Here is a 19,929-nt window from a genome sequence, read left to right on the forward strand (position 1 = left end):
AGTGTGTGCACATTCTTGTTTGAACAGACGATAAATGTTGTACATAACTAACTGGGTAAAGGTGCCTGGATGTCAGTTTCTGCTGTTTGGCTCCAGAATGACCAGAATATAGGGATATGTTAATTTAATTCACTTTATATATGGTGTTACTATAAAGCACAAGACATCTTTTCTGCTTTTAGAGGAAGTTTATCTATCAACGTAAAAAACTGTTACACAACCTAAAAAATAATGACTTGTTCTTATAAAACTGATCAAGCTTGTGAAGAAACTCAAGCAACACAAGAAAACCCAAAGGTTTCCTTTCTAATGACATCATGTTCACAGTTACTCATGCCTGAACTCTTGATGCTATCCTAAACTGATCCTTTTCATTATCCAGTCACTCAACAAGTCACACTGATTTTTCCTCCAAAATATTTCCTTTACCCATCTGTCTTTAACAACCATTGCCAACACAATCCAATTCCACACACACAGCTGACATCTTTGATTGAAATGTTCAGCTTCTCAGTTGACAATGTGAGACTATTTCTGCATTTGTACCATGTCATTCCTCCTCTAAAAACTCTCAGTGGTACCCTGTTTCCTTCTGCATTATATATATATATATATATATATATATATATATATACATGCTTCTCTTCAGTTTTCAAGAAGCCCTTTACTCTGATACTATAAGGGGGTAGGGTGGGGCTGGGGGGAACACTGCAAGTAATAATCCAAGAAGCTCAAGATCTACTTTCAGTGCTACTTCTCCCATGAAACCTTCTCTAAGTACTGCCTCAAAGTGACCTTTCTCTAGTCTGATTTACTACAGCATTAAATGATATAATATACAATGGAAATGGAATCCTTTATTACTTCACTAGTTGATCTTTTCTCTACAACTGGATCTGCCTCTGCTATCAAGGACCTTACCTGATTCATGAATGCTTGCTTTTTCTTACTGCTCTAACAGTTAGCAGAGTTGACACAACTTCCTTCCCGAGATGGAGATATGTATGAAAGAACTTCTAGAGCATTCTCTTCTAGCTTACAGTCTTTCTTCCACCAAACACTGGACTCAACAGAAAGAAAATAACTCAAATACCTGGGTGGCATGGACTTCATGTTGCTCTCTGGCTCTTCAAATACATTAGGACTCGCATCAGGAGTTACTGATATGTATGGGGCAGGTACAGATGTTGAACGCAGGTATCTCATCTCATCCTGGAATAGGTTGTCATCTTGATAACCCACAAAATTTTCATGATGATGCCTGCATTAAATCAAACCCAATAACTTAAAAAGTATGATGGCAATACAGATAACTTTCTATTTTTAATCTCCTTCGTAAAAGTAAAAGCAACTCATTAAGTCTGTAACTGAGGATTAAAGGATTAAAATAGTGGGAGATGTAAGCGAAAGGAGATAGAAGTCTGATAATTTTACACATAGATATTCCTGGTACCATAAACATTTCAAATCCAAAATTGAATTTATTTTCTTTCCTTTTTAGAACTTTTCCATCTTCTAGCTTTAGTGAGTGATCCCACCAGCTATCCAGGTGCCTTACACCGAAGTATCTCGGTGTCACAGCAGGCTCAGCCCTTGACCATGACCAGTCACTTAGGCCTGTGGATACCAGGTTCCCTCTCACTATTCCCCTTCTTGTTCCCCATCATCACTGCCTTGCTTCAGGCTCATGACATTTCTTGCATGGACCACTAAAGCACAGGCGGTGACCGATTTTTTTTTTTTTTTTAAGAGTGAAATTTGAAAAAGATTAGATATATGAAATGTTCCATGGGTTAGAGGGATATCTATTCCCCACAGGGCTAAAAATATAAAATCCATAATTAGAGTATGCCAGCATTTTTTACATGTTTTACCGTTTGATTCTATCCTTTTCAAACTGGAACAGAGAGGTACTAGGCTAAGTACAGTAAACAGGTGACTGAAGCTGAAGGCTTGCTGTACTTGGCATTCCTGATGATTTCCTCCACAGTCCCAAATGTACGTAGTCTCACATTTTCATTTTTGTTTCCCACTCATTTTACTGAATAATTACAAAAACAAACAAACTACATAACTCTGCTTCTCAAAATGGAACTGTTGGTTGGTAAGCCACGGCAGCAGGCAATTTCTAGAAATCTTCATTTGTTAGCTGATGAAAAAAATCTGAATTTGGCCTATGAAAGCCTGTTTTAGAGTATCAGTGTACAATGCATGAACATATGGGTTGCACCAGCAAAGCCCAATATAGGAAAAACAGTACACTGTTAACAGGCTTCTCTCCATCTTCACTTATGCCCTTTGATCCGGTTTCCACATTAGCAGCAGAGTGATCTTCCAACTGCAAACCAGTTCACGCATTTCCTTGTTTAAAATTCGTCTTTATCCACTGTTTCCTCTATGGGACAAAATCCAACCTTAGCATGGGCTACAGAGCCACGCATTACCTGGTCTTGGGAAACAACACTTCATATATTTCTCCTGGTAACCAATATTTTAATAAGCCTATATTCTTTAAATGTGTAATGCTATTTCATTTGTGTCCTCACATATGTGGTTTATGTCAGGAATTGCTTTCCTCTCATTTCCTGCTTGATTGATTTCTAGTTATCCTGCAAGACTGCTAAAATGTCAGATCCTCTGGGAAACCTTTCCTTATTTCCTTGGCAAGATTCAGGCACTCTCTAACTTTTATGCTATGACAGTATTCTATACACACTTCTATCATAAGTACTCCTCACGTAACATTTTAAATGTTTCCTTTACATATCTGTCTCCAGCAGAGTGTGAATGCACGAAGTCAGGATTTTATTATATTCATCTTGGTGTAACACAAAGCTGGTACTCACCTAACCAACATTTAAACGCTAACAGAATTAATAATTTGAAAAATGAAAGATTCTGGATAGCAAATATCAGTTTATTTCCATTTCAGCATTCCCACTATTAACACACGGACATCTGCCTACCAAAGAGTAAAAGATAGCTGAAGTCTTACTAAGACATACTGTGTATTAATAATAATACAAATCCACATAGTATTTACATATTTTTTTCAAATACCTACTACTCTAAAGTTTATACCTCTACCAGTCTTATTTCTGAGTTAAGGCAACTCAGAAAATAAATTCCTGGAGGTCACTTTACTGTATACAATATGTACTGTAGCGTGGAAATTCAGGGCATGATATTAAATAGTAGCTGTTAATCCACAGTGATTTAAAAAAACAACAGCCGAGTTATATTACCTAGCTAATGTCTGCAGGTAGAGACAAGGCATTTTAACCGGGAGATCCTCAGAAATGCCCTCTTTCACGCTGGGAAGTTGAGACTGGAATGGCTTTGTAGGATGGTAACACAGAATGCTCGGTTCGGCCGCGCTGCTCAGGGACAGCAGGAAGAGGGCGTTTGCTTTAATCACTTGGTGAGCTTCCATAGTGGGCAAGGCACGAGGAGTCTTGACTTGCATTGGCTTCCTCCTAGATTGTTTGACCTGGAAAGAAAATTTGTAGGGATCTTTTCCTACTTATACTCAAATTTTAAATTTCTTAAACTAAATATTTCGAATTTCCAATAAAAATTATTAAACACTGTAGAACTACTTTAAAATAATAATAGTGATTCCCCAAAACAACATTCACTTCATGCTTCTCCTGAACTTATTAAAACCAATTTATATCAAATGCAAACTATATTTTTCTCTTTCCTTGGGAAAGTTAAAAAACCTAAGTAGTAAAATCTAAATGTAGTTATCTAAATAAAAGAGTAAATGATCTGTGTGTGTGTGCGTGTGTGCGTATATTTGGCAAATATTTTTAGCTAGGTGTGTCACTAGTGTGAATGATCCTGACTTTCCATGAGTCCTCCACATAATTAGGGATTAAGAAAAAGAGAGAGGAGATAAAGAGTAGAAAAAGAAAAGGAAAAAGAAAAAGAGAGGGCTAAGAGAGATAAAGGTGAAGGGGGAAAGCTACATATATGTGTGTAGAATAGCAGACACATTAATAATAAAAAATTATGCAGTAAACATCTGTCAATAAGGTATGTATGCTACAGGAGAGCTGTTTTGTGTTATCCCAAGATATAATTTGTTTTTGTAATTAAAAACAGCTGACCTGGTACATAAATTAAATTTATATATTAGCCCTGTTATGAAGGCTGATCTTTAATATCAATTATGTGGGGTTGTCTGATAATATGATCATAAAAAGAGATTTTTACAAGGTTTATCCTTATCACTAACAGCATAGCCAGAACAAAATAAACATACCTTCTCCCTTGCAGCAGCCTGTTTTTCACGGAGGTATTTTTCTCTACAGCGATCACACACCAGGTACCACGTGCTTCCCCCTATGCCACCATCACCACAGTTACCAGCCCATCCTCCACAAAAATGCCCAATGCTATTGTAACCTTGTCCGCCAGCATACCGGCCACAACCTTGAAGTAAGAACATAAATAAAAATTTAACACTTTAAGTGTCCTTAATAGTCTGCTCCTTGCCACCTGTACATATATGACAGCTCTTCCTTCTCAAAGTAAGCAAAATACTGAGGCAAATATCTAACCGCCACCTGGGCTGTTAATTATATCAGCAAACTTGCAGGTGTAACCAAAAGTAGTCACGTAAATGATGCCTAAAATACTGACGATACTCTATACAGGCAGATGAGAAGAAATGTTAAGATACGGGTACATTTAGATTAAGTATGCTAAAAAAAATTGGAGAAGACAGGTATTAGGTATAAAACACTCTGTGAGAATACTATATTTTACAAATCATGTATTTTACAAAAGGTTGCAGTGTAATATGTCGGAAGAGAGAAACATTTACCCAAATTCATAATAAGTGAATTTTGGAAATTAATTGTTACAGAAATCGTTACATTTACCTAAAACATAAAACTGTCTTCTGATGAAACAGTTAATATCTCTTCCACAGGAAAATGCCCAAAGAAATCAGTATAATCTAATTTAATTTGCAATTCTGAACAGGAAAACAATACAATCAAAGGAGACCTAATGTTGCGATCTTTCCTGTGTGTATGGACATGTCCTTATTTCTATTGTATGAATGGACATGTCCTTATTTCTATTGTGTGGGACACTTTAACAGCATCCTTTGGGTAACACATAAAATATTTAAAAAGTTAACAATCTCTCAGAATGTGATACATTAAAATGAAATAGTACTAGATTGCCTTACCACCATACTATTAGATTTCTTTGCCTATTTTTCATAAACCCTACACTGTATTGATAAAGCACTTGAAAAATTACATTGTAAGACACTATAAATTCTGGGCAAAAGCTTCCCTGTACTTTAACATAATTCATGGAACAGCTTAAGTCAAAGTGACCTAATTTGTTTTTCCACACAAAGTACTTACATATATTCAGTAACATCACTTACCTGGGTGAGCCTGTCTCATGTGGTATGTCACTGGGTACGGATGTGACTCTCCACAGAGCTCACAGATGGTATCTTTCTCTGGTCCTCCTACCGCCAGCTGGGCCATTTCACCAAACAAATTACCTCTGGGCCGAACTTCTGTCTTTTCCTTTTTCTTTTTTTCTTTTTTGGCCTTTTTATTCTCTTTCTCACACTCTTTCTTTTTAAGGACTGCACAAGAACCAGGACTTGGAAAAATCATATTCTGGGAAGCTGCTTTGATAGTAGCCAAAGAGATGTCTTCCCAAAAAGCCACTAAATGTTGCAGAGTCAGGGGAAGAGGAGACTTAGACTTCATTGGGTGATGCATGGACATTTCAAAAGTGGCCTCAGTTTTCCCGTCTTCACATTTTTCATGCAGAGGAGGTTCCTTAAGCATAGACAATACCTTATTTTTGTTGATACTACCCATTTTAGATATATCTGGTCCATGAGGTGCAATATTAAACATATTCAGTGCAGATGATATTTCCAATGAGTGTCTATTTTTTAATTTGGTTTCTTTTTCTTCTGTAGGCTGCTGGCTGCTTAAACTACTTCTTATAGGAGCATGTTCTTTGGAAAGTTCAGGATTAAATTTTAAGAAAGAAGAACAAGCCATTGCATCGTGTACTATGCCTTCGTGCCACAGGAAAGAGGCAAAGACGGCTCTGGCACACTCAGCCACGGAAGGGGACATGGCTTGCTTGGCTGGCTCTAAAGGTTTGGATCCATCTCCTTTGAAGAGAAAGCTAGATTTTTCCTTCTTGGGCCTGGTGTGCCTATTAGCACATTTCCGACTTGTTTTGGGGGATGCTCTCGTTTCCTGTTCATCTTTCAGTGGTGCTTTTCCTATGCTGAAATGAACTTTATTCGGACCTTCATCCACACTCTTAAATTCACTGCTTTCATCACAGGTGCTGTCTGTTAGGCTATTCGTTTTTAAAGTACTTGAAGTGCAGACTTCAACCACCTCACTGTGGAGGTTTTCCTGTACCACGTGGGGAGAAGGAGCTCTATTTTCGGATCCAGGGGAGTCTTTAGAATCCTTTGGCACTGGTTTTGGTTTCGGTGATGTTGATCGTCCCCTTAATGGTTCTGTGAGGGGCATTTTCTTCTTGCGGAGGGTATCTGGATCAAGGGTGTAAGAGTCCGATTTGGAACGTTCCCGAGGAGGATCAAGTTTCGTCTTAACAGGAGCAGTGCTTTTCTGAGGTAGAGTTTTATCATGCGGTGAGGAGGAGCGTGTAGAGCTAGCACTGGATGGGCTAGACCTACTGGCTGGGAGAGTCTTTGGCTTAGGAGATGATGACCGAGAACCTGGTCCTGGGGATTCAGCTCTGAAGCTAGAAGACATCTTCCCATCAGATTTTAGTGTCTGCAAGGTGTTATGGTTGGGGGATAATGACCTACTATGAGAATCTGACCTCAACTTTGCAGCATCGGATTTCAACATGAGAGATTCACTAGCCGATAGCCCTTCTGTACCCCTCTGCTTCTTCTGGTCAGCAGTAGTCCGGCTCATACGTCCATCGGGTTTAAGTGTTCTGCTGTGTTTGGAGGACAGTTCTGATTTTCCTGATGTACAGACTGGTCTAGAAGATGTTGAGATAGTTCCTCGGTCACCTGTATGGTCCATTTCATAGTGAAACTTGTTAATATAATTTTAACTTACTGATGATTTAGCCACTAAACAATGAAATTAAAAAACATAGCTAAAAAAATTTGTATTGCTTGTCACAGACAAAAATACTTCAAGAATAAAGGGGGAATTCTCGTCAAATTTCTATTACGTAATTTTATAATTCTAATATTCTAATGTTGGATTAGAGTAATTTATAATTAATGTATGAATGCCCTAAAGCTATTATTTAATTACATGTAATGCAGGAAGTCTGTTATTTGTAAACAGGTTATATTCTAAAAGCTTATTTAGTTCATAGGCTTAGCTGTTTAGAACTCAGAGCTTGAAGAAGAAAAATGGTGGGATCCTCAGAATTAGAATTACAAGTCTGAATTCTGGGGCCTTTCAACAAGGAGTCAGGAGAATAACAGGAAAAAAAAAGGATACAAAGAAAAATAATCTCGCTCTTTCCGAGGCAAAGCATTAGATGTTTCTACATGAGCACCACTTGTTTTTGGCATCCGGGCCCTCATTCAGTGTCTCTCCTTCCTACTACTTCGTGTTTTCCTTTGAGGCATTAGAGCCAGGTCGTCTTTGCTGTCAGTCCGTGGTACAACCTTCAAGATTATCTTTCCTCCCTAAAATCAAAACTTCTACCCTCAGTGCAAGTGATACTAGTTCATTGTTAGGAGGAAAGCAACCTGATTGAAGTGATTCAAGTGACATGAAAAAACTGAAAATCCATAAACCTTGCTAGAAGCATTTATATTTTTTGAAAAAGGATACTTAGTAAATTGAGATGACTCTGGTTACACTGTAGTTCTTTCTTTTTTTTTTTTTTTTTTTTTTGTGGTACGCGGGCCTCTCACTGTTGTGGCCTCTCCCATTGCGGAGCACAGGCTCCGGACGCGCAGGCTCAGTGGCCATGGCTCACGGGCCCAGCCGCTCCGCGGCATGTGGGATCCTCCCGGATCGAGGCACGAACCCGTGTCCCCTGCATCGGCAGGCGGATTCTCAACCACCGCGCCACCAGGGAAGCCCTCTTTTTCCTTTTTACAGGGATATGAACAAATGTGGATAAAGTAGAAACGTGTTTTGGGGCTTGCCTGCAATGTGTGTGCGTAGAGTCACAGCCTAGTTAACCTATCCGTCAAGAGAGCTTTGCCATGGCATCTGCCTCCTCATGGAAGGCCTGCAAGGGCTGGTATTTTTGCTCATTACTACTCTCCACTGATGTCATGTCAAGAATGGGTCGGCAAAGTTAAGTGTTTTTGTTAAATGAGCAAAACAAATTCCTATTTTCTTAGTTTCTTTCCCTTCTGCTAGTCACAAATCTTCAGATTCTCTGAAAACTCACTTTTTACTTTTAGGGCTCCCATGGCCACAGGGCAGAGGCGACAGTAGCCATTGTTGTGTGACGGTCAGATTTTATAAACCAATATATTGCATTTGGTAGAACCAAGCATCAGCTTAGTCCCGGCCACTAATCCGGAGTGACTGATGTCTGGAGCACTAGTTTTCGTTATTACTCTGAGAGCTGGAAATGCCTTCATCGTCACATTTATTTCATGAGCTGAACCATACGTAATGCTGAATCTAGACAAATAAGCAGTAAATCTTTAATATCTGGCACCCCTCTCTCTACAAGATTAATTCGTGAATTGAAAGAGGTTTGCTTTGTAATTAATGATGCACAATTCCTCATAAAGGAATCTCCACTGTGACTGGCTAAACAATTGAATCTTCCAAATATCAGAAACACCTCCTGTCACGTGCTAGCAAAAATGTTTGTTACATAGAGAGGGTCAGAGAGTATGGTAGCTGTATACCTTATTTCTATGCTTCAAGTAATGGTAAATATTTTTTTAAGATCTGTAAGTGGTGACAGCTGAATACCTGTTGGAGTCTAGGCACGTAAATAATGCAAAATTATTTCTTCCCAAGATGTCACATTACAATTAAATCCCGCTGAAAAAATTTACTTTTCCAAAATATATTTCATATATTTTAAAAAAACAAATACGTCAAGTTAGTTAAGTGTGGTAAACACACATACTAACTAACTGATGTTTATCTTCTTCATTTGGGTTTCAAAAGTTTTGGGGCGTGCAGTATTACTAAAAATGGTCATGTGGCTGCTTTAAGTATCAATAAATATCAACACAATTTGTTAAAAAGCTTTAAGATCGTAAATACTTTCACATTCATCACTTAATTTTGTTTAATGTTTATCATATGTAAGTTTAAGCAATAATGGACACTTTTTTTAATCTCAAAAGATTCTAAAGAAAAAATAATACAGGACAGGATAAGAATTTAGTACATTCAAACAGATTAGTAAAAATATTAAATATTAGGTATTCATTAATAACCTGCATATTTTTATGCCAAAATTATAAATAAAAGGTTATATAATACCACCCTATAATCATAATATAATAATCTACTGTAATATGATATGCCATAGTATATACTATATATCAGGTTACACAAGACTATATACTACAGAGATCAGGTTCTATAATTATACTACAATATTATACAGTATCACTGTCAACTGCACAAAGGAGAAATGTAAAACTGTTTCACTCATTTCTAGGAATACAAGGTTTTAAAAGTGTAATTAAACATTACACTAAGACAAAAATATGTGATTAGGTATCTACAGTATTTTATAAGACCAGAGCATATTTTAAAATCGTCTGGCATTTTATCAATTGTCAATAGTTTAAACATTTCTAAGTTCAAAGTATTAAAACTAAGCAGCTAAGAAAATACTATAAGGAAGACTCATGCCAGACAGGACAGCCCTGAAAACTAAGGTAAACTAAAGAATTTAATTATCAAACTGTTTCTCATAAAAAAACTAAAACAGGAAAATGATTTTTACATTACCTAACAGAAAAAATGAGTTGAAGACTAACCTGTCACATGAGATACTATATTCTTATAGATCACAATGCGCTTTACGGCTTACACGTATACCACCTCGTTTTGGTAATAATGGTGTTACAATTCCCCAAAGGCATTTATTTCTACATACTTATTTTATTTAATATCTCATATAGGTTTGAAATTAAGCAAGTTCTATTTAACCTACAGATAGTAAACAGGCATATCAATTAGGATAATCAATACAATATTGAACAGATACATCACAAATTACCCCAAAATATCAAATTTTAAATAAAATTATAAACTTTAATCTTAAATGGAATGAGATGAAAATGACTGAGGTGAACTAAAACTTCTTGCTTGAAACCTCCTAGGTTTATTAAGAATGGCCCATCCGTGAAGGCACGCATACCCACCCTTCAGTTTGTGAGACAGAGATGAGAGAGCAGAGGCAGGCCCAGCTACACCATAATTTTTGTAAATGCGCTCACGAGAAGCAAGGTTGCGAGATGGAGATTCTACAGTGGAAAACATTGGCAAAGAAGCAGCACAGATTCAATGGAAAAAAAATTTAGCAGAGAACACAAGCAGAAACAAAGCATTTCAAATGGTATGCGCGACTACTAACTTATTAAAATGTTTATATTCTGCTAAATTTTCCAGCAAGTTTATTATTTCTCTAAAATTAAAAACTGAATACAAAGGTCAAATTAATTAATTTAGACTAACAACGACAGCGCCAAATGTGTTACCTGAAAGTTAAATAACATTCATAGCACTGATAAATCAAATTTGAGCATTTCTTTTCAGACTAATATTTCTTTAACTCAGTTTTCTTTAATTTGGTGCTCACTTACTTATAAATGAAAGTTTATAAGTAATTTTTTTTTGTAAATAGTGGGAGATAAAGAGATGCTACTTACAGTTTAACCTATTGTCACCTGGTTTTCTGTATGGACACATGACTATAATTTTTCCAGTATGTATCTCAGAATGGACCCAAGTTGACATTTATGGTCAACTACTTTTCTGAGTCCATCCTCAGTAAAAAATGTTAGTGCTAATCCCAATATTTAGTGTTTGTTTTGTCGATCTTATTACTGAGATACCAAATTATAAAAAGTCTCACAACACAAACAAAGCAAAAAAGATTTACAAGTCACTGAAAATGTTAGACACATTAATGATTCACCATGAAGAAAATGAAGTACTTAAAATTAAAAAAAATTATCTTTTTTCAAAAAATTAACAGAACCTTTAAAGTGGTCTTTCAAAAGCAGTATGCTAAAAAAAAATCTCTATCTAAATCTGAAAATAAATCCACTATTTAAAATTTTAACTCATGGCAATGAAAATAAATGTAATCAAGTGAACTGAAATAAATTCAGGTAATAAGGAGATAACTTTCTTAACATTATTGAAATTAAAAAAACGAATACAACACACACTTTTCTCAAAACAGAAAAAGTAATAGTTGACTGATTCATTATTACGGCCAAGATTAAAGATGAACTATTCATAAAACCACGAATCCTTCCATATAAGGTACTGAGTATGTATTATGTGTCAAGACATTGTCCTAGGAATTGAGCATAAAATGATGAACAGAAATGAAGTCCCTACTCTTACGGAGCTTATCTTCCAGTAAAAGGAGAGAGACAATGAACAAATACACCCTAGATGGAGCGGTGATAAACCTGAGAGTAATAAGCACGCAGATGTTGGGTAATACTCCATGCCTGGATAAGACAACTTAGGTAGCAAGGCCTAGAAGAGACCAAACCCCTGGGACAGTCCTAGGAATACAGAATAGAGGAGGATGTAGAAAAGAGATTGGACATGAACAGCTGAGGTAGGAGATATCCAGCAGGCAAAGGAAGAAGGCGTTTCAAGGAAAAGAGAAAGATCAATCCTGTCAAACACTGCCAACAGAGCAAGTAAAATGAAATCTTAGAGCTGACAGTTGAACTTAGCAAAACAAAAGTCAAAATCTGAATAGAGCAGTTTCTGTGGATAAGGACAACTGCAAACATCCCCTGTAGTTGGTTCAAGAGAGAATGGTAGGAGTGGATGGAGGGACGGAGACACATGCCAACAAGTCATGCTCCTCTAAGTTAAAGAAATGTTAAAATTTTAATATTTTTGAGCATTCTTCTTTTTAAAGTGTGTAAAACTCAAAGCACCAGGAACTGCAAAATGAGGTCTTAAACTATTTCAATCTCATATAATACTTACTCTGCAACTCTCACTGAAAATGTCAGTTAGGAGAGTGCCAGCTTTTGATTGGAATTCAAGGACGATTCAAACTGCCAATGTAAGGATACAGTCTCGTAGCTTGGTCACTAAAATCTGTGAAGACTGGGCTTAAGCAGGAGGACACAGGAGCAGGAAATCAGAATACTTTCTTAATTAAAAGCACCCGTAACATAAATGCACAAAATTACATGGACACTTATTAGATAAGATGTTAGAGGTTTAAGGACAAACTCCTGGAAAAAGTTTTGAAGCCAAATCATCCTTGAAGTCTTTCCAATATGTTACAAAACCTAAAGAGACTGGATTCCCAGGTATGATTCAGAGTGAATAAGATGAAAGAAACATCTTTTGAAAGTCTACAAAAGGTTACTGTTAAATGCCTAAATACAGTATGCTGTGATTTCACACAACACTTGTTCTAGACATTTAATTGTCACAAGCTTATGTTTAAAATACTTTGAAATAGTTAACTTTTTAAAAGATTTATATCTTTCAATTTAAAAATGGAAGTACTACTTAAGAGATACTTTGCTATCTATGCACAGAAGAAAAAACTGATCAACTTTTAGACATCTGACGAAGATTAATCATGCTCCTTTTTACCTTGCTTTATAGATAAAACAATCAATTATTAAATTAATGTCTGTAGAATTTTGATTTGTCATAATATAGTTAACTAAGGAGAATAATGTTTAAAACAATATAAAAAGCTGGATTTTTTCCTCCAGTACTCATTTGAAGTCAACGTTGTTTGTTTGGTATAAAGTATCCCCTTATTAACAATACGGTTCTTTACATGTCATTTATTCTTTGTTTTCTTTGTTTTAAATCCCGAGTATCAAGTTCCCTGGGGTACTTCATTCATTCTCTAGTCATAGAAACACTGAGCTCATTGTAAATTGTATTTTAAAAAATTATTCCCTAGGCTAATGATAATAATAAAACAGTATAACTTTTCTTTTTAATAAGGAAAGCATTCTCATTTCAGTTGGACAAAGACAAATTGTGGTTTTGCTGTATCAGGCAGGACCTTGACCTTGTTATTGGGACAATACACTGGAAGAATCAAGGCACCTGTCACCATCTGGTGGCAGTACACAAAACTGCAGTTCTGAGATTTAGAAAGGGGCGTAAACTCTTTCAGGTTTGCGTCAACAATGAAGTAATGATCTTCTTATCCATTCATCTGTTGATGGCACTTAGGTTGCTTCCATACCTTGGCAATTATAAACAATGCTGCTATGAACACTGGAGTGTGTGTATCTTTTCCAGTAAGTGTTTACATTTTCTTCGGATTATACCCAGTGAATTTGCATTTAAAGCTGTCAGTCCAGGCAGCTGCTGGCTAGAGTACGAAATTATCATCACTATCACCTTATTCTAAATCCTCCAAAACATCGATAGACAGATGTGGGAATAATACTTATACTTAATTGTACTTATTTCTTATCTGCATGTTGTTAGGTTGCTCACATCTTTTGGCCAGGGTGAAGGTATAGTTTATATATTGTCTCCTCAATAATCAATAAACAAGTTTTTTATATTTTTAAAAATAAATAGTTTTAAAATAAGTAATTTCCAGAATATCTGAATTGTAAGTTAAGCTTAACCATTTACTGCCTGTGTTAAGAGTCTATTTGTCAAAATATCTGTAGTACTATTCAGAGAAGAATGCAAATGTACAATTACCAGGGTTTAAATTGAGTGAAGAAAGTCAGAAACACTGTTCCTGTCATTCTACTGTAAACTTGACAAAATGTTATTAGCGTTGTTTGTGATGGATCTATAGAATTAGGTTTCTTTCTATATCTTAAAAAATATGTACACATAAATGTAGATATGTATAAGCACTAACAGAATGTGGAATCCTACTAAATGTATCAGAAGAAAAAGAGCTTAAGACACAGAATAGGAACTAAAATTTACTTATGTAAATGTTAGTATACTAAATGAATTATAAAAGAATGACAGCTAGAACAAAATTTCCAACTTAAGGCTAAAATAGAAATAAGCTTTTCACTAGAATATAACATTCATCCATATGACACAAATGCAGAAAGGAAGATGGATGAAAATCTGTAATGATGTATTTTCAAACTGTCAGTCAACAATGCCATCTTCAGTTATGGAAATGCTAAGTATGTTTCCCACATTCGAATTATATTACAGCTTACTGGAGGCTAAGTTACCCAACTGAACTCATTTTTTCTTAAAATCTGCTTTTTATTCTGTGTATTGGCATTAGGTAAGCATATAATCTTTCAAAACAAAGACAGAAAACTGGACGCCATTCTAGACTGGCTCCTTCAACTGTGATTAGCAAGACCTGTACAATTTTACTGCCTACGTGTTTCTAAACTTGTCCCTTCTTCTATAGGTCCACTGTAATTCACCTTAGTATAAGCCCTACTCAGCTCTTCTCTGGAATCCCTGCCTCTAACGCTCTCCCTTTCTCCAGAACCTTTTTCATAATATTTTTAGTTATCTTTCACAAATGTAAGACTGAGCATATCATTCTTTTTGTTTAAAATTCTGCAGAACTATATATGCCTTTATCTGCTCCCTCCATTTTACTCACTTTACTCACAGGATAAAGTCTAAACTACTAAGAGTGGCTTACAAGACTCTTCATGATGTGCCCCGCCCTCACTAGTGTAAGAAACCTCCACTAGGACACTAACACTCTAAGCTACAAACGCATCAAGTTTCTCAAGTGAATCATGTTTCCTAACATAATCAAATGAGTTGATTCATTTGAAGTGGTTAAAATGGTACCTGTTATGTGGTAAATGACTGCTATGTGTTAGCGATTACCATTTCATATCTTCTCTTTCCTCAAACCACCAACACTTTCCCCATGCTAACTCTGAGCTGATGATGGCTTCCTATTTTACTGAGAAAACAAACAAAACAAAAAACAAATGGACAACATTCTCAAGCTGCTAACACTACACATTCTTTCCTCTCCTGTTACGATGGATCACCTATTTCTGCTCCTACTTGGCCAACCTTTCCCCTTTGTGCTACATCCTCTCCCCTCTCCCACGGATGAATACTGTTCCAGCAATCCTCCCCTCTCTCCTACATCGGCAATTTTTCTCTCTATTGGATCATTCTCATTAAAAAACAACCCTGATGTTACCTTTTCCCCATTAAAAACCAAACCAAACAAAAATCTCTCCAGATCTCACATCCTCTGCCCTGGTTTCACTTTATGTGTTTTCCTTCCCTTTACAGTAAAACTTGACAAATTTATCTATAATAACTGTCTCCAATTTCTCTTCCCCCCTTTCTCTTGAGCCCACTCTAATGGAGCTTTGGCATCTCATCCGACTAGAGCTGCTCTCATCAAGATCATCAGTGACCTCCACGTTGCTAAATCCAATGGTCCATTCTCAATCCTCACTTTATCTGACCCATCAGCAACATCTGATACAGTTTGTCACTATTTCCTTGAAATACTTTCTTCACTTGGCTTCCAGAAACACCACACTGACTCAGTTTTCCTCCTATTTCTATGGCCACCTGTCAGTCTCTTTTGCTGATTTCTCCTCCTCTCTCCCATGTCTAAACCCTGAAGTGCCCCAGCGCTCAGTCTTTAGGCATCTTCTCTTTTCTCCCTATACCTACTTTCCTGCTGCTTTAATCCACCCTTAGGGCAACTCTCAAATTACTCTGCTATAAGCCAGTGAACTCTCAACTTATGTGTCCTGCCCAGACAGTTCCCATGAACTCCAGGGTCTTACATCGATCTCAACTTGATATCTCCACTGGACTTAAAAGGAACCTCAAACTTAACATATCTGATCATTTGCAAACACGGTGACAATTATTCCTATCCTTGTACCATGCCCCTTTGCAGCAACTCTAATCAAGAAGTGAAGTCTACTTCTCCATCCTTGAACATAAGTGTCCTGCTGTGACCAACAGAGTATGGCATATGTGATGCTGTGTCAGTGTCAAGCCTAAGCCTCAAAAGACTGTGCATGCTTTTGTTTTCGCAGAATCCTGCAGTGTCCATGCAAACAAACCCAGGTTAACTCACTGAATGACAAGAGATATTTGGCCTAGTCACCCTTTTCATGCCAGCCAATCCCCAAGGAAAAAATACCTGTCTGACCTACAGATGCATGAAGGATCCCAGGCAAGATCACAACAACCACCCAACTGAGCCCAGCCTACTCTGCTAACCCACGGAATTGTGAGCAAAGAGTGCTTGTTTTAAGTCATTAAGTTTTGGGGTGGTTTATTATGCAACAGTAGCTTACCAATATAATGTCCAAAATTAAGCCTCTGTTATTGCCCCCCAGACCTAGTTCTCCTACAGTTCCCATATAAAATGGAAATCACATTCTTCCAAATGCCTAGGCAAAAATCTTAGATTTGCCCTCCACTATTTTGGTATTCTCATTGCTTATTCAATCTTTAGGCAAATCCTGTTGATTCCCCTTCAAAATATATCCAGTATTCCATGATTTAATACCATCTCTTTGGCTACTACTCTGGTAAAGCCACCATCGTGTCTCACCTGGATTACTGTGAAAGCCTCCCAAACTGGACTCTTTGCATGACCAGTACTTAGAAGAGTGCCTGACATGTAGATGGTGGTCAATAAATATTTTTGAGTCAGTGGATCCCCAAAACTTAGCTCATGCTATTCTTAGAGAGGAAATACATCTGTAACTTCCTTCCCCACCCCCACTGCTGCCTGATAAATTCCTATGAGTCCTTCAACACTCTGATTAGGGGCCATCTCTTTATCTAATGCCTTCTCTAACCTTTCCTAGCTGAGTCAGCAGCTTTTTCTCCTATGTTTCCAATGCATCCTGTGAATATTGCTCCTGCAGACTTAAAATAATGCCATCATTTTTTTCAACATGGCTGCCTTCCTCAGTATTCCAAAAGCCCTTCAGGATCAGTGATAATATTTTCTTTACGTTATTGCTCCCTATAGCCTAGCCTAGACTAGATATTTAACAAACGCAGGTAAATGGATGATGGAAGAATAAATGACCCATCTGAAGAAAAATGGTAATAAAGGGTGGAATAAATTTAGTAGCCAATAAGGAGATGGGAGCAAAGGGAGAGACGAAAGGTCAGATCTGGTCAGGAGAAAGCAAACAGATGCACTCGGGCACACTGTCTTATAAACAACAACAGCGTTCTCTGTGGTCTAAATTCCTAGGATGAAGTGAGGGCTGACGAAGAGGGAAAGGAACATGGGTCAAAGCTTTCCTACCACAGAGAAGATGGAGACACTGAGTCAAGATATATTCTGGCCCATGACTGAAATGACAAGGATTTGTAGGGATGCTAGAGATGTTAGAGCCCGAACTGAAATAAATATATTGGCCATTGTGACAGATGCTATCGGTTCAAGTATGAAAAATTTTACTGCACTTGACTATTTGATTTTACGAAATCTTTGTTGATATCATCTTTTAATTTTCCTTAACAAAAATTATGAAGAGGAAAAGGGTCTGAGAAATCAGCTTAGTGTCACAAAACTAACTGGAGGGAGAACAGAGATTAAAACACAAGTCTCCTTCCCAAGTCAAGGGCTCCATCCACACCACAGCTCACACCAGGCAGGCAAATAAGTAGACAGATTCTGGGCTGGGATTATAATCCAGGATAAAAATGAAGTCTAAGTCTTAGAAAAAAACCTGGCTTTTATACTGATATTCATACTAACATCTGAATGTAGTGTTAACATATGAAGAATTAATCTCAAGGCAAATAATGAAGTAAAGCTGTGAAAATGTACTGAGGAGTAGCTAGGAAACCTCATTTGTGCCTTTCCTGCAACTCACTCCACAGAGAATAGACTGCTCTCTCTGAGACTGATTTCCTCCACTTTTCCTTGGAGCATGAGAGATGTTAAACGTTTGCATCAAAAGGCAATATCAATATCAACAGATAACGTTTATTAGGCACCTCATTTTATGGATGAGGTAAAAAGGGCTCAAATGCATCAAGTAACTTAACTAAATAAGTGGCTGGAGAGGAAATCTGAGCTTAATGTCTTTCCATCACTACATCTTTATAAGCTAAGTAAGTAAACACAGTGCTTTAGTATATGTTAGTATTCTTGAACACAAACCAATTGGCATGCAGATACTCAGGTGAACTCTTTTGTCACATTTAGCAAAAGTTTTGTCTCATTTGAGAATGTGATTATGGGTATAACAGAAAAACTCGTTGCAAAGTAACCTAGAGCTCTCATATCTGGGCTTGAAAGTATAACATACTTTGATATATATATTATATGTTACATATTTAAAATCTCTGGGAGAATCGTAAACCGTCTTAATGTTCTATTTACCATTTTTTTCTACAAAAAAAATAAAAGCAAATTATTTAGCTCCTTGGACAGTAGCTAGAAAATGTTTATATTAAACACAGTCACGTGAAATACAGTTTTTCAGCTGGAGGCTCTTTCATAAAATTCCATCAGTACAAACTCAGAATTATTAGATATCACATCATCACATTATAGTTAAATTTAATTACTACTGAAGTATTCTTCCTCTATTTTGAAGATGTACTCTGAATAAAGACAGGAATATCAATCATAAGATAAAAAGAAACACATGATCTTAAACTCATAGTTTACACTGAAGAAATGATCATCTTAGGCATTTACAGTCAATAAATACTCCCTGAATGCTTATGATGTGTAAGATATTGTCAGAGGACATGGGACTTAAATAAAATGATGCTTTCAAAAGAAATGAGGAAAGATAATGAAAATATAGAATGTAATATTCTTAAAAGAAAGCGGGCACCTATATCATTCCCCACCTCAGTCCACTAGAAACTTACTGCCAAATTGCTTACCAATTCTAAAACCTACATAAATACTTTTGAAATAAAAAAGTAAATTATGGAACAGTAAAGGAAAAGTTTATATACAGTACATCTCTCTTCTCTCTTATGCCTTTGCACACATATAAATATGGTAAGACAAGGAAAATGTGTGACTTTTATTTCTATAATTATTCTATTTCACTAGAATAACAGTTGAAGTAATTTGTATGTATATATGTATGTGTGCATGTATAATTTTTCAACTTAAAAAATTTAATGTGCCAAATTATTTTCAATACCAAAGATTAATTAAAAAAACCCCTATGCTTCAGGGGAAAAAAAACCTAAAGAAATACTGATTAATAATGCTCTTTAAGTTGACATGTGGAGCAGTTTACGTATGTCCCTACTTTATGTATGTCATCTACTTAGCTGGGAACTTGAGTTACAGTATTTAGGAAACCTTTTCCTTTTAAACCATGCTACATTCTTAAACTATGAAGGGGAAAACAACCAATCCAAACAAAGCTAATACTCTGGATGCTAGAACCAAATGGAAACGGAAATTTAAAAACTATATATTAAAGAACAGATTTTTACATTATTTATTAGTAGGCAAAGCTAGATATTTAAAAACATGGCCTCCTTTGTAGTCAGGAGAACTGGGCTCATGTTCTGACTCTACCATTTACTATGTATGTTTCTAGGGCATATCATTTATCCTCTTTAAGCTTCCGTTTCTTTAACTGTAAAATGGAGACATTATCTCAAATGAGGATGTACTAAAGTGCTCAAGGACAGTAGTAAGTACATAGTGGTGACTTATCAGAATAAGCAAGAACTAGTAAATACAGTCTTCTATACATAATATATATATATATATGTATATATATATATATATATATTTTTTTTTTTT

The 19,929-nt window shown here is 36.4% G+C and overlaps 1 protein-coding gene across 5 annotated transcripts in view; it reads right to left on the reverse strand.

Moving 5' to 3' along the window:
- Positions 1 to 19,929, reverse strand: part of MYCBP2 (MYC binding protein 2) — a 276,794-nt gene that overhangs the window by 43,112 nt on the left and 213,753 nt on the right. For all 5 annotated transcript variants that reach the window (XM_024123253.3, XM_024123254.3, XM_024123252.3 and 2 more), the window contains 4 exons: positions 5,411 to 7,054; positions 4,268 to 4,437; positions 3,246 to 3,490; positions 1,094 to 1,261 (listed from right to left, as the gene is read on the reverse strand). In XM_024123253.3, coding sequence (XP_023979021.1) covers positions 1,094 to 1,261; positions 3,246 to 3,490; positions 4,268 to 4,437; positions 5,411 to 7,054 — 2,227 coding nt within the window. The remainder of the gene's footprint in view (positions 1 to 1,093; positions 1,262 to 3,245; positions 3,491 to 4,267; positions 4,438 to 5,410; positions 7,055 to 19,929) is intronic.

This window comes from Physeter macrocephalus, chromosome 13 (assembly GCF_002837175.3).
Source record: "Physeter macrocephalus isolate SW-GA chromosome 13, ASM283717v5, whole genome shotgun sequence".
Taxonomy (NCBI): domain Eukaryota; kingdom Metazoa; phylum Chordata; class Mammalia; order Artiodactyla; family Physeteridae; genus Physeter; species Physeter macrocephalus.